At 54.3% G+C, this 14,936-nt stretch overlaps 1 protein-coding gene across 1 annotated transcript in view; it reads left to right on the top strand.

Annotated features, from left to right (window-relative positions):
- The window catches only part of KLHL29 (kelch like family member 29), a 101,118-nt gene that overhangs the window by 9,515 nt on the left and 76,667 nt on the right, over positions 1–14,936 (top strand). Inside the window, exon 4 of the mRNA XM_045286592.1 lies at positions 1,713–2,225. Within this exon, the coding sequence (XP_045142527.1) occupies positions 1,713–2,225 (513 nt within the window). The remainder of the gene's footprint in view (positions 1–1,712; positions 2,226–14,936) is intronic.

Below are 14,936 nucleotides of genomic sequence, written 5' to 3'. Positions count from 1 at the left end.
GGGGACAATCCCGGTTGGCAGCTCCCTCCATACACTGCCTACATCACTCAGTCTTGGGAACGCTCTTCGCCAATGTGTGCTGCCCACTAATTTTGCACATCTCGTGACTGAAACCATAAATATCCATCACCCATTGACAACAAGCCTCCTTCGAAGGATCTCCCTGGTCCTCACTTGCATTGGCCATGGCCGCGCTGCAGAAGGAGACTCTGTCTCGTTGCCCAAGGCTGACCCCCTCACCTTGCTATTCACCGCCACGCCATGTGGGTTTCCTGTCCTCAGACGCAGCCCCACGCTGGTCACTGGTCAGTCGGGTCACCCTCTTCTCCTGCGAGGGAGCTCCCAGCCCCTGGCCAGCAGGCCCCCGCTCCATCACCTTCCAATTCTCTCCCCACCTCCCTCTCATGGGGATTCCCCCCCCCCAAGGAAGCAAAAACACCCACCTTCATCTACAACTTACCACACCCTAGAAATGACTCTTTTCTTTTCAAATGCATGTGCCTCGTGTAATTCATTCCAGAAGTCCTGCGACATAGGAGTAGCCATCCGAGTGCAGCTATGAAGGAAGAGTCTCGGTGACAAGTCACAGCAGCATGCCCAACACTCTCAGCTTGCCAGTTGGCCAAGTTGAGATTTGAATCCAGTTCCCAACTGCTTTCTCCTCTCAGCTTCCCCCAGCCCACCCTGCTTCCTCTTCTGATCCTCCACAGCCATCTGTCCAAGGAGCCCCACGGCCCCTGCACCCACCCACTGCCGCGGAGTCTACTCCAGCACACGGGGGTTGTCGTCAGGCGCCCTCGGGTGGGCTCCAACCCATAACGACACAGCGTATAACAGACCCAAACGCTGCCCAGCCCTGCACCATCCCCACGATAGTTCTTACGTTTGAGCTCCTCGGTGCAGCAGCAACCGTGCAGTTCATCTTGTCAAAGTCTTCCTCTTAGGTGTGGTCCCTCTTCCATTTCACCAAGCATGATGTCCTTCTCCAGGGGCCGCTCTCTTGACAGCATGTCCCAAGACGTGAGATGAAATCTTGCCTTCTTTGCCTCTCAGGCACATTCCGACTGCACTTCTTCTAAGAGAGGTTTGTGTGTTCTTTCGGCAGCCCGCGGTCCTTTCCGTACTCTTCGCCAGCACCCCAATTCAAAGACATCGCTGCTCCCTCCCTCTCCCTTGTCCAGTATCCTACTTTCGCATGCATAAGAAGCCATTGAAAACATGCTGACTTGGGTCAGGCGCACCTCAGTCCTCAAAGTATATATACTGCAACCAGCCTTTTGATCTCTTGACTGCTGTTTCCAGGAGCATTGATTGTGGATCCAAGCAAGACGAAATCCTTGACAACTTCAATCGTTCCTCCATTTACCGTGACGTTACCTGCTGGTCCAGCTGTGAGGATTTGAGCTTTCTTTACATTGCAGCCAACTCAGAGCAAACCTGGACAGCGTTTCCAAGGCTGTAACTCTTTACAGGAGTAAACAACCTCGTGTTTCTCCTGCAGGGTGTCCAGTGGGTTTGAACCACTAGCTTTAAGGTTGGCGGTCCAGCAGGGCTCCTGTTGAAAATCACAGATGACTGATCTGGGAGTTCTGGATGCAGGTGCCTTACCCACCTCTGTGTCCCCAGCACCCAGCCCAGGGCCAGGGGGACAGTCAGCATGTGTTAAATGAATGTGTAATGGACAGATGACATCTCTTCTGTCTCCCCTGCAGGCACAGGACCATGGGTGACCACGGTGGCCGCCGGGAGCCAGCCCACCCTGATCGCACACTCCTATGGAGTGGCCCAGCCTCCCACCTTCAGCCCGGCTGTGAACGTCCAGGCCCCGGTCATTGGGGTGACGCCCTCACTGCCTCCCCACGTGGGGTCCCAGCTTCCACTGATGCCAGGCCACTACTCGCTCCCACAGCCGCCCTCCCAGCCGCTGAGCAACGTGGTGGTCAACATGCCTGCCCAGACCCTGTACGCCAGCCCGCAGCCCCTGGCTGTGTCCTCGATGCCCGGTGTGGGGCAGGTGGCCCGCCCAGGACCTGCTGCTGTGGGCAACGGCCACCTGGCAGGGCCCCTGCTGCCACCACAACCGCCAGCCCAGCCGTCCGCCGCTGTGCCCAGTGGGGCCCCTGCCACCAACGGGCCCCCCACCTCTGACTCGGCCCCCGGGCTGCAGATGCTGCGGACCATTGGCGTGGGGAAGTACGAGTTCACGGACCCGGGGCACCCCAAAGGTAAGTCAAGCTGCCCGCTTGCCCGTGTGTGCTGCCCCTGTGTTCCCCACATGGTCTCTGTGGTAGGCACAGACACCGCAAGGCGAGGAGGACCTCACGCAAGGCAACCTGTGCTCCCGGCAGCTCCTCGATCCAGAGGCTGAAGGGGAGCCTGACCTGACCTTGGTGAGGGGGGAGGGGGGGAGACAGCAAGATGGGGGAGGGCAAGAAGAGGGAGAGGAGGAAGGACCGGGAGAGCCGCAGGGCCCATAGTCTGCCTCCCACCCCAGTCCTCACTCTGATCTCTCTCACCCCTGGCCAGAGGCCGGGCCCAAGTTCAGAATACAAAGCAGTGCCTCACTGCCCATAGGGCTCTGGGGACAGGTCCTCTGGGGGTCTCCTCCATCTCCCACCCACGGAGGCCATTCAGGACACAAAGAGGAGTGTCCATCCAGACAAGCCCCCTTGGTGGCACTCAGGGGACCATCGCTCCCTGGCCTTCCCCCAACCATCCTGAGCTGCTGGGATCTCCTTCAAGGCCCTAAGGGTGGTCCTGTGAGCCCCTCCAGCCTCAGCGTTCAGCTAGCCTGGCCCCGGAGGAGTTTTCATGCCAGGGAGCCAGAAGGCAGACCCAGGTGAACAGAGTCCAGGAAGGTAGACCACTAGGAGTGTAGTCCTAGGGCAGAGCCCTCAGCCTGGATGTCCCCTGGAGTTAGGGCACAAAGTAACCCAGCTGTTTCTGCATGGCCTCTGACCCATGGTGACCCCGTGAGCATCAGAGTAGAGCTGGGCTCCACGAGGTTCCCGGTGCCTGAGGTTTCGGCTCTAGGTTGCCAGGCCTCTCTTCTGAGGCACCCCTGGGGACATTCAAGCCACCAACCATTTGTTGGTGAGTTGAGCACTGTCCCCACCACCCAGGGATTCCAGGTTAGGACAAAGGGCATCATCAGATAAACCACAGTCTTGGTGTCTGTCCGGCCCAGACTGGGGCCTGGGAGGGGGCAGAAGGACAGGAGCTGTCCCTTATAGCTCTGGACAGGAGAGGAGGCAGGTTTTCAGGGCCAGTCCGCCCTCCTGGGCTTTTCTCTGTCTCCTTTGAAAGGGACACTGGGTGTTCTTGGGCCTGGGCATGTGGACGGCTGAGCTCTTGATCTCAGCCCATTCCTCAAAGCCCCTTGCAATTGCATCTCAGGGGGCCTAGCCTAGCATCTTAGCAAAGCAGCAAATCTAACTAGCTGTTCTCTTCCCCGCCTGCTCTCCTAAATCTCTATCTTTATCCCTTGGAGTAATTTTCAGGCCTTGTCAAACATCCCAACAACAAAGCCCGTGTCTAGATCTCTGTTGGATTTAATTCCCAATCTGATTGAGCCCTAACTGCCTTTGTTTGGGAAATCAGCACTAGTTTTAAATGACAGAATTATAGAAAATTACATCTAAATTCTGGCAAACTCTTGCTTTGTTTAAGATCTTTTTTTTAAAAAAATTGACTAAATTGATTTCTTTGTTTGAGTTGTTTTGGTTAAGCTCCCTCTCCCATTACTTAAAAACCAATCAATAAATAAATAGACCCTTGCTTCCAGCTTCTGAGCCCCCAACTCTGAAACAGAGGACGGCCCCCAGCCCTCAGCACTGGGTGGGCCTTCCACTCCCTTCCATGGGGGAGCCACACCCCCACCCCTCCCCTAGGAAGGGTTTTGAAAGATTACATGAGCATGCCAATTGTCCGACTAGAAGGGGACTAGCCCAAACAGCACCGGAAACCCTGGTTGGGGGCTTAGCACAGAGTCAAAATCTGAATACCGCCATCCATCAGAGCCAGGGGGTTCAGGAAGATGTGGGAATGAGGACAGTGCCCCATAGGGACACTGGGCCAGTAGCCATCACAGAACCAGTCCTGGGATATCTGTGCCTGGACCACTGAGCAGCAGGTAGGGGCCAGGGTCCCATGCCCACCAATGGAAGGGGAACAGAAGGGGCTCCTCCTGGTGGGGCTTGCTCTTCCAGCCCCTGTGGGTAGACTGAGTGCAAGTGAGGGCAGGGATGGTGAGGACCTAGGGAGGTCCCTCCAGGTCCAGCCGCTGAGCCTCGCCCTGCTGAATCCTGTAGGTGGCCAGCTAGATGGCTGTTTCCTCTTAACTTGCATGTGAGTTACAGTCATCTCCAGCTGATTTATCCCCTTCTACATGAGGAGCCCTGGTCGTAGGGTGGGTTACACATTGGGTTACTAACCTCAAGGTCAGCAGTTTGAAACCACCAGCCCCTCCCCTGGAGAATGATGGGGCTTTCTACTCCTGTAAAGAGTTACAGTCCCCCAAAAACCACAGAGGCAGTTCTGCCCTGGCCTATAGGGTCACTATAATCAGAATTGACTCGATGGCAGTGAGATCCTTTTTGTTTGTTTAGTTTTTTATTTAAGGGAAAGGAAAACAATGAAGCTTGCTTATACCAGGGGCTCATAATCAGAGCTCGGGGAGTGAGTAAGTGAGTGAGTGTGTGTTCAAGTAATTTCTCCCTTCATTTCTAATCTTAAAAGCCTTTATTGCTAAAGCTATAATTTGTCTGTCTGACCTAATGTCAAACAACAGCATATGTCATTTATATAAGTACATGTATACATACACATGAGGAACCTGAACTATGAAACCAAATCTCTTCCACTGGCCATCCCAGAGTCCTATTCCTGACAGGACTGCGTGCGTCTGGATGTGGGTCACTTTCATTCTGCCCCTCCAGAGTGTGCATCTCCGAAACCCAATGGATTTCACACTCCTAAGGGACGGGCAGCTGGCTCGGGGCGGGGACCAGGAGGTGCACCATGCTGGCATCAACACGAGTCCAAACACCACTAAACAAACGGGGAAAGATCTTGCCTTTTCCTTCCTTCGTCACTCGAAACCTTGCCCGGCGTTATAATAAGATCCACCTGGGGGAGCCTGGCGATCCAGCTCATTAAAAGTCCCAAGATTTTTCCTACTATTGTTTGACGTGACAACCTGGTCTCTCCCGGGGTTGAGTAATTACAGGGCGATCACCTCGTGGAGAGTAGGTCTTGCCAACCGGAGGGACGGGCCACCGGTATTTTTAGACTTCATTAGTGCCCTGATTTAAAATTTCACATTTTGTTTCTCGTAATTATCTTCCAATTGACTGAACTGAGATTTCAGTGGGGGCTATGTGAATCGGCTTTCCCAAAAAGTGTTGGGGCTTTAATTTAAAACTTAACCAATTGAAAAATAAAGGTGCCGCGGAAATGCTTTTTGATTTGCAATAGGTCAAGTGTTTGTCTCTCATCTGTGACTAGAGAAGGCAGCTTGCATGCAATTCACTTTAATGAGTGTTATTTAAATGCATTGAGCACATATAGGGCTTTTGTGTGTGTGTGTGTGTGTGTGTGTGTGTGTGTGTGTGTGTGTGTGTGTGTTAAGAAACCTACATATAGGGCTTTTGGATGTGTGTGTGTGTGTGTGTGTATTTTAAGAAACCTACAAGATAAATCTTTCTCTATACCCAATGTTGGGGTAGGAGCCATCTTTAGGGTCTATTTTTTGACACCATATATTCCATCAGACACTTGGGCGGCATAGTCAGTTAGACATTGGGCCCTAACCCACAAGGTCAGAGGTTCAAACCCACCAGCCACTCAGCAGGAGAAAAAAATGAGGCTTTCTGTTCCTGGAAACATTTACAGCCTTGAAAATTTCCAGGGACAGTTGTACTCTGTGCTACAGGGTTGCTGTGAAGCTGGACTGACTCCGTGTCAGGGAAAGAATGAGGCATCTCCCACGGAAGGCACCCTGGTGATAATGTGCGGTCAGTGTTGGATGGAGGTTCCAACCGCCAGTCACTCCAAGGAAGAAAATTGAGGCGCTCCACTCCAGGAAAGATGGACAGCCTCGGAAACCACTAGAATAGGGTTGCGATGAGTCTGCATCGGCTTGGTGGCAGGGGGTTTGGGTTAGATATCTATTGCACGTCACTTCCAACTAGGATAGCGTGTGTGCAGAGGGATAAGGGAAGAAAAGGAGGTCGTCCCATTTGAATCCTGGTAGAAGAGACCCGGGGTGCTGTGTTTCCTGGTTGGATTGGAACCCCTGAGTCTATCCAAGCACAGATAAGGCCAAGAAGTCCAATGTCCTTGCAGCTGGGTCCACAGAAACCCTGCTGGAGACTCCTCGCCCCAGGGGCATAGATGATTGGTGTCATGGCCCCCCTGCAGCCCCCACTACACCAAGACACTTGGTGGTTTGGAGGGTGGAGGGTGGAGACCTTCTCAAGCGCTGGGGCCCCTGGTGAGCTTCTGAAAGGTGCTTGTGTTTTCACGGGTGTGTTTGGAAGGAAGGAGCCGGCAGCCTGGGCTCCCTCTGCCTTTGGACCCAGTAAGTGGAGTGTGAGGTTACCTGTCGTGGAGAGATGCTTGCCTTCTGACTTGAGATTTTGTAGAACCTGAGGACCGACCTGCCCAAAGCAAGTGCACTGCAGTGGGGGGCTTCCACTGCCCGCTACCACCTCCCTTCCCAGCCCTGCCCTGGCCCTCAGGGCACTGTGCGGTCTCACGGCCCAGTTCCCTGCAAGTGAATAGAAGCCGAGACCTCGGGGCAGGAGCTGGCACTGGACCCGGCTCTGCAGCCAGTTGTGGTGCTGGGGCAAGTCAGCGATTCTCTGAGCCCTTCCTCCCTGCCTCCCTTGCCACTCCCTGGCTCGCTCAGAGCTGACAAGAGTCAACCGCAGAGGATGTGGGGGGGATGAAAGGAGATCCCAGGATGAAGGTGCACAGCGCTGCGCATGCTCAGTACCAGGACCCTGGGTCTGGGGCGTTCTGCGGAGAGCGAAGCTCATGGTGGGTGAGAAGACAGGGCCCTTCTCAGTGCAGACAAGACCAGAGAAGTCCAAGCTGTTCACAGGGCTGACAGCCCACTGCCCGCCCCGCCCCACCCCCATCAGGACACCACCGAACTCCACTTCCCCAGCATGACCTTCCCAGCTTTGGAGCCCAGCCCAGCCCTCATCTCTCTCCCTTACCCCAGCCCTGTGTTCAGAGCATGCCCAGGCACCCACACCCACCCACCCTGGAAGAAGCTGGAGGTTAAAGCTGGAGGGTAAAGAACTGTTGTCCCTGTGTGATTTGCCCAGAGGCCCGAAATGGCCTTCAGACTGAAATCCTCTTCCCTGCAGACCTGCCCCTCCTGCAGCTCTGTCTCCCAAACCATGGCCCCAAGAGGGAGCCACAGCCTCAAGCCTGCAGGTCCCAGCCCTGACCTCCACCACCCGGCCCAGGGAAGTCCTTCTGAGAACTTCCCTCTAACCTCCATCTCGGCCACCACTCCTCCTTCAGGCCACCACACCACTGGCCTGGGCGGATGGGCTGTGGGCGCACAGTGAGTCTCCTCCGCTGAGGCTCCTGAGGGGTCTGGCCCTGTCACACCCTCGCCAAAGGCGAGCAGTTTGGCCTCCGTTATTATCCCAAAGGTTGGTGGTTCAAACCGGCCCAGCAACACTGCGGAGGAAAGGCCTGGCCATCTGGTTCCATGAGGATGGCAGCACAATGGCAGGACTCCCTGCGGAGCAGTTCTGCTCTGCCACGCGTCAGGTCGCCAGGCGTCAGAACTGACTTGATGACACCGGGTTCCTCTCCCTCTGCCTGCCTCCCCCACCTCTGGCCCTCAGGTACCCCCTGGCTGCCTGTGCTCTGGGCCTGGGCAGTTCTCCCAGCTACATACACTGAGATCTCTCTGGGGTGGAAGCGAGCACACGCTGCACCTAGTTCAGATGCCAGCCCGGCATCCAAGCCCAGTGCCCGGGACGTAAGAGCTATTCACCAAGGGTCTGATGCATGGAGGCATAGAGCGGTAGGTCGGGAACCATCCACCGGTGTTTGTGGCTTCTCCCGGGGAAGCTGTCTCCCGAGGTCATGCAGTAAGGTCCAAGCCCCTGAGCAGAAAAGGACCCATGTGAGACTGCGTTCTCGAGCCAGTCAGCCCCTCCTCCCTGCACTGGCCGCTAAGAGCTGAAGTTCCTCCTCTCTGCCCTTGAGCCCCCTCCAGCATACCTGTCCCAGTGCATACCCCAAAAAGAACCCAAAACCAGACAGCTCACTGCCATCAAGTCAGTCCTCCCTAACAGGACCCTGTTGGACAGAACAAAACGAACGGCCCCTTTGGGTTTCCAGGACTGCAAATCTTGACAGGAGCAAACAGCCTCTTCTGTCTCCTGTAGAGCATCTGGTGGGTTCAAACAGCTGACCTTGTGGTTAGCAGTCCAATGCTTAGCTCAGGACACCCTCCAGAGCACACCGGTTCTGAAGTGCTGTCTCCATCTGTCCCCCTCTAAAAGGGGATGACAGCCGCTCCGAGGCGTGCTACAAGGATGAGCGGGTTATTCCACGTGAAACGCTCCGCCCGTACTTCTCACACAGTGAGCATAAGACATGTGTGTGCCACGGTGACTGTCACGAGTGGTCCCAGGACCATCCTCCAGGGTTCACAGCTTTCCAGGATCCTGTGACCAAGCCAAGGGCCTGTTTGCCTTCCTGAGCCTTGGGAGCTTATGTTAACAAACACCCAGGCGTCCACTGTGAACAGAAAAGTGCCGGCCTCCCCCAGGGCAGCAGTTTATCGCCAAACCCCATTATCTCCGCCCACAGCTATGGCCTCCCCACTGGCTCCCGAATCCAGAGCCCCCCCTCCCATCTGCCATCCGCGGTTCTCAGCATCCTGGGACGCTTCACTTGATACCAGGGTGACTGTGGGGGTGGCCTCCTTCATGGCCGAATCAGCAGACTGGACAAAGAGAGTTACATGGTCCGCTACTGCCCAGCCAAGTCTCTGTGTGACCCAAACCACTCCAAGCCCCCCACCGTGCTGCAGGGGGTCTGGCGTCAAGATTACAGCCCACATTGAATGCGGTGATCATTGTACAAGTCTTCTTGATAGGATTGGATTATTGAGTCATGTGACATGTGGGTGAATCAAACGGCTTTGGGAAAAATAGATGACAGCCAAGAAAGCCCTCTGGCCCCGAGGCCTGGGGTCCTCCGTCAGGAGTGGGGATCCAATCGACAGCAGGCTTGGCCAGGTTTGCCTACCCATCCGCCACCACACCACCACGATGGTAGAGCCGGTGGCTGGCAGCCTGACAGTCCGGAGCTCAGGTGGTGCATCAGAACACATGGGTCCACTACCCACCAGTCAAGGAACCAGGTACCAGAAAACGAGTGTCCCCAAGCCCCAAGGGCCTCCTCTGCAACACAGTGCCACCCTCACAGGCTTGCTTTGAGGATTGATAGCACAAAAGTTCGTGGGGGGATGCCACAGCCTTTCCATTCCATTTTCCCACACAGTTTTTGAAATCCCACCTCCCCAACCCTTATCTCTGTAACGTCTTCGTGTTCGGTTTCTGGGGTGGTTGACCTCGGTTCTGGCTTCTCAACACCGAAAGAATTCACGCAGCAGAAGCCCTTTTGTAAATCCAAGCGACTTTTATGCGGGAAAGGAAAGTTTCGGGTAGGACGGTCTCGAGAGTACACACTATTTCTGGAACGGGTACAAGGCTGTGCAGGGATCGTGCAAGAGTTCACAACTACAGATGGCCACTTCACGGCAGTGCAAGAAAAAACCACGTGAAAAAAAGAGTGCAAGAAAGAGAGTGTGGAGCCAAGAGAGACGGACTGCCCTTGGACCCACTTTGTTCCCCTCCCACTACACGAGGCAGCCGGCATGGTTGAGGGTATTGGCTGACCTTGTTGGCTGGGGCTAGGCACACCTATGGTGATGACCCGTGAAGGTTGACCTTCCCCTGCACCTAGGTGGCCTCCCTCTCCCCATGCCATTTTGGATGGATTAGTGGCTAAGTCCAGGCACACCTTTTTGATGTATGGTGTGCCAGGCTCCAAGCATGGTCTCTTTGGACTTTCCCCACAGGTGTCTAACTAGTGCCCGATTGTTTTCCAGCCCCTCGATTGTGGCATGGCCAGTGACTTCTTGCTTAGGGTAGGCATTTGGTGGAGACAACCCCTTTACCCCTAATCTATCGACCTGTCATTAGCCCCTTGCCAGGCATGTAGAAAGCTCACAATGATCACATTCGATGTAGGTGGCCTAATGGGTTACTGTTGGGCTGCTAACTGCAAGGTCAGCGGTTTGAAACTACCAGCTGCTCCTCAGGAGCGAGATGAGGCTTTCTGCCCCCATCAAGATTTAGTCTTGGAAACCCACAGGGACAGCTCTACCTGTTCTATAGGGTGGCTGCTGGCAGCGAGTTTGGTTTGACTTGGGTTCTTATCACGGCCTTTAAATGCTGAAGAAATGTTATCGCGGCAGCAGCTTTGGCTACAGACATCTCCGGAATGCTCCACATGTTCCATCAATCCGGTTTCACGTTTCTCTCCACACAAACTTGGGGCCGAACCCACCGACCCACGGTTACCCTACTTCTCGCTCCAGACCCCACCCCCAGAAGTCTGTGTCCCTGAGCCCAGGGACGTGGGAACTCTACCTCCCCGCTGTCGTGGTCAGGCGGGCCTCCTCGCCAGGCAGTCCTCGCCCCACTCTGCCAGCAAGAGTCCTCCTTCCCTAGCCGCCGGGCTCAGCCCTCTGGGGTTTGTTAATCATTAATTAGAGGGTTGTGAAGGGCTTAACGGGTTTGTTAACAGATCATTTGACTAGAAGTGATCCAGGCGAGCAGAAAGAGGCAGCAGAGGCAGCCAGACCACCCAGCGGACACGCCACCTTGCAGCAGGAGGTGACCCCTGGCCTCTGGGGACTCCACTGCTCAGACCTCTCTATCCACTGAGCTGGGGTCCATGATGGGGAGTCGAGGAGGAGTTCTGAAATCCCTCCCAGGGGAATCGAGATGCTGATGGGAGCATGTTCTGCCCAGGTGCTACAGCTCTTGGGACTGACCCGCCGCAGGCAGCCAGCTGGCCTGCTTCCAAGCCCTCTCCCCTCCCAGCCCGGGGGAGTCCGAGTGGCACCAGCAGGGCTGGATGACACGCTGAGGTCTAAGTCATCGGCACCAGACACCACTGAGGGACTGGGCCCATGCCCCCTTCTCCTGGCTGCATCACCAAGCAGGAGTTGCGAAACTCATTAGGCCCCTACTGTGTGCAGAGCCCATGGGACACTGAATCAATGGCACTGTAGGCTCTCGGGGGGCGGGATGTCCGAGTCTACCCTGGAGGAACCTGCCCTCCATGGGTAAGGACAAAAGGACTGGCAGTCTCAGCTGCAGGAGCTGGAGAAATGTGGTACCACGTGCGGACTTGGGTGGAAGGACTGTACTGGGACTTTAAGGGTGGCTGAATGAGAGGGGAAGCAGGCTGTTCTACCAACAGGGGCTCTTAGCAAAGAATGCTTGAGCCAAGGGCCAAGAGCACAGAATGATGCTCTTCGACAGATTCATCTGTCGGGGAGCCGCACACGGGTACCCCGCTACTCAAACCTGTCCTGCTTTGAGACAGATTCACCTTGGGGTGATTTAAACGTCAATGCCTGAGAGAGCCCATTTTCTGCCTTGCAGGCCAAGTCCGAGTAAGTTGTCTCAGACCCCTTGGCCAACTGACCACCTCTCAGCCCCTGTGTGGCAGCTGAGGAGCCATGATTTCAGGCAAGGGTCTACTTCAGTGGTTCTCAGCCTTCCTAATGCCACGACCCTTTCATACAGTTCCTCATGTTGTGGTGACCCCTCAACCATAACATTATTTTCGTTGCTACTCCATCACTGTCATTTTGCTACTGTTATGAATCAGGTAACCACTGTGAAAGGGTCGTTTGACACCCCCCCAAGGGGTCGCGACCCACAGGTTGAGAATCAATGGTCTACTTTCTTCTTCTCTAAAGCCTGAAGGTATTAGAGTTGACCTTCAAGGGCTTTGATATGAGTAGTATGCATCTGGGGTCATTAGCCCTGGGGAAATCATTACCCATCCAGGGTCCAGCAGTTCTATGTAAACTTGAGCAACCTCCTTTCCCCCGCCAAGGGAACCCCTGATACCACAGGTTGAGCTTGTTGAGCTGCTAGCCACAAAGTCAGCAGTTCAAAACCACTAGCAGCTCCTCAGGAGAAAGAAGAGGCTTCCTACTCCTATAAGCATTGACAGTCTCAGAAACCTACAGTGGTCGTTCTGTGCTGTCCCGAAGGGCAGCTGTGAGTCAGCCCCTACGCGACGGCAGTGAGCTTGGTTTGGGTTGTTGTACCCCCGTGGGGGGATGGGCCGGGAGTCCTGAGTGGTGCACTTCATGCAACAAAGCTGGAGGAATGTGGTACCCAGCTGATCCAGGAGAAATGATTTGGTCGAAATGCCACCGCCCAGAGCACAGTCTCAAATCCAGTGATGTGAGAGGTGAGCATGCAGCAAGCATAGGACTTCAGCCACTCAGACGTCACATAAGTTGCTGAAAGGAAGAAAAAAAAAAGCCCAAGAATTACCCATTTTTTAAAATACATTTATTGGGGGATCTTACATCTCGTATCACACTCCATACATCCCTCCATGTGTCAAGCACATTTGCACATATGCCGCCATCATCATTTTCAAAGCATTCCCTTCCCACTTGAGCCCCTGATATCCGCTCCCCATTTCTTCTCCCTCCCTCCCTCCCCAACCCTCCATCACTCACGAACCCTTGCTAAGTTATAGATTATTTTTTCCATATCTTACATCGTCCTCCATTGCCCCTCACCCACTTTTCCGTTATTCGTCCCCCTGGGAGGGGGTTCTAGATTGGTCCTTGTGATCGATTCCCCCTTTCTCCACCCACCCTCCCCTAATCCTACTGGTATCTCTACTCTCCTTGTTAGCCCTGAGAGGTTTATCTATCCTGGATTCCCTGTGTTGCGGGCTCTTATCGGTAGCAGTGAGCATGTTCTGGTCTAATCTGATTTGTAAGGTAGAATTGATTGAAATAATCATCAGTGCCTGTTTTCTTAGCACAACTCTCTTCTTCTTAGACAAGATGCCTTAGAGCAGCGGTGCTCAACCTTCTTAATGCCGCGACCCTTTAATACAGTTCCTCATGTGGGGGTGACCCTCCAGCCACAAAATTATTTTTGTTGCTACTTCATCACTGTAATTTTGCTACTGTTATGAACTCCTGTGAAAGGGTTGTTCGACCCCAAAGGGGTCATGACCCACAGGTTGAGAACCTCTGCCTTGGAAGCCTAAGCCCTTTCAGGGCCACACCAAGCACTTCTGTGCTTCCCAAGCATCCCCACAGCACCGGGAACTGGCTTTGTCCAGCCTCCTCCTCCGCCCCACCATGCCCCAGAACGTCAGGTCCACACAGCCCAGGCTAGCAGATACTAGCTTTCCACCAGCTTCTGCTGGTACCAGGGTCGGGGGCTACATACCAGCCTGGTTGGCACAGGGAAAGGGGAGCTTTTTGTGCAGTATGGTTCCAATGAGTTACAAACAACCTTTGCCTTTTAATGGTGAGTATTCTCCGTGGGTACTGGTTGTCCAGGTCTTTACATAGCTGCATTCTTACCACTTTTTATGTGGCTCCCTTCCAAACGCCTCACAGCTCCCTGTTAACCGAGCCAAGACGACACTGTGCCCAGATGCCCCATTCTTAGAGTCATCCATAGTTGGGGTTCAATGTTTTATTTCTATAGAACCTGGGAGGGAGCTCACGGCCATCTACTGAGAGTGGGGGTCTGCTGCCTACCACTGAGGACTGAGCAGGGGCTGCTGCTGGCCTCCCTGGTTGCTCAATAGGTCTTCCGGTTACATGGTCAAGAGCTGGCTTCCTATAACTGCCACAGGCCTGCCCTCTGGGGCCTTCCAGATCAAAGGTGGTCCCTTGACAACCCGTCAGGATTTCCTTTCGTACAGATGAGATCTCCCCATGACCTTTACCATGCTGCCAGCCACCTGGCCCTGCTCTAGCTTGTCACAGCGCCTCGCAAAGGGGCACCAGATGAGAGGCTGGGAGGCCCAGAGGAGCTTTCTCCTACTTGACCTTGAGCATGATGCCGTGAGTGTTCTAACTCTCTACAATGGCTGTTACTTATTCGTGCAAAAAACACACATGCGCACACAGGTGCGAACTTCCAAATTTATAGGAGTAGGGAGTGTCCCTCATGAATTCTGTCCACTGCACTGCTTCCTTTGAAGTCTTTCTTTCAGCAAGATGTCTCCATAAAGTCTTGACCAGGATCCCTGGTAGTGTGTATAGTGGTTATGAGTGAGGCTACTAACTTCAAGGTCAGTAGTTCGAAACCACCAGCCGCTCTGAGGGAGAAAGACAGGACTTCCCTCTCCAGTAAAGAGTCAACGTCTCAGAAACTCACAGAGGCAGTTCTACCCTGTCCTGACGTAGGGTCCCTGTGATTGACAGCTACTCGATGATGGTGAGTTTGGTTTGGGAAAGTCTTGGCCATCAGGTAAAGTGAATCTATTCATTGAGCTTTTTCGATGATTTCATTCCGAAGTAGGTGTTTGGCATCAGTGGAGCTTACCCACCTTGGTCCCACCCCCGACCCCAGCATGCTTTCCCAAGTAGCCCATCACCCGCCTCCGCTAGTGAGAATCGACTTCCAAGTGATACACTATCCACTTCCTTTCTGCCACCCCCGACCCCTTCTCCCACCACCACAGTGAATGGCAGAGCAGTGCTACCTAAGGTGACCAGACGTCCCGCTTTTGGCAGGACAGTTCGGATTTGGAACAATTTGTCCCGTATCCCGCGGTGCTTTTAAAAAGTCCCAATTTTTGGAAAGAATGCACGACAAGCTAGG

This window comes from Echinops telfairi, unplaced genomic scaffold (assembly GCF_000313985.2).
Source record: "Echinops telfairi isolate 266 unplaced genomic scaffold, ASM31398v2 ScPeMD7_9;HRSCAF=40, whole genome shotgun sequence".
Classification (NCBI taxonomy): domain Eukaryota; kingdom Metazoa; phylum Chordata; class Mammalia; order Afrosoricida; family Tenrecidae; genus Echinops; species Echinops telfairi.
The sequence above is the reverse complement of the archived record's forward strand: the minus strand, read 5'-3'. Positions and strand labels throughout refer to the sequence as shown.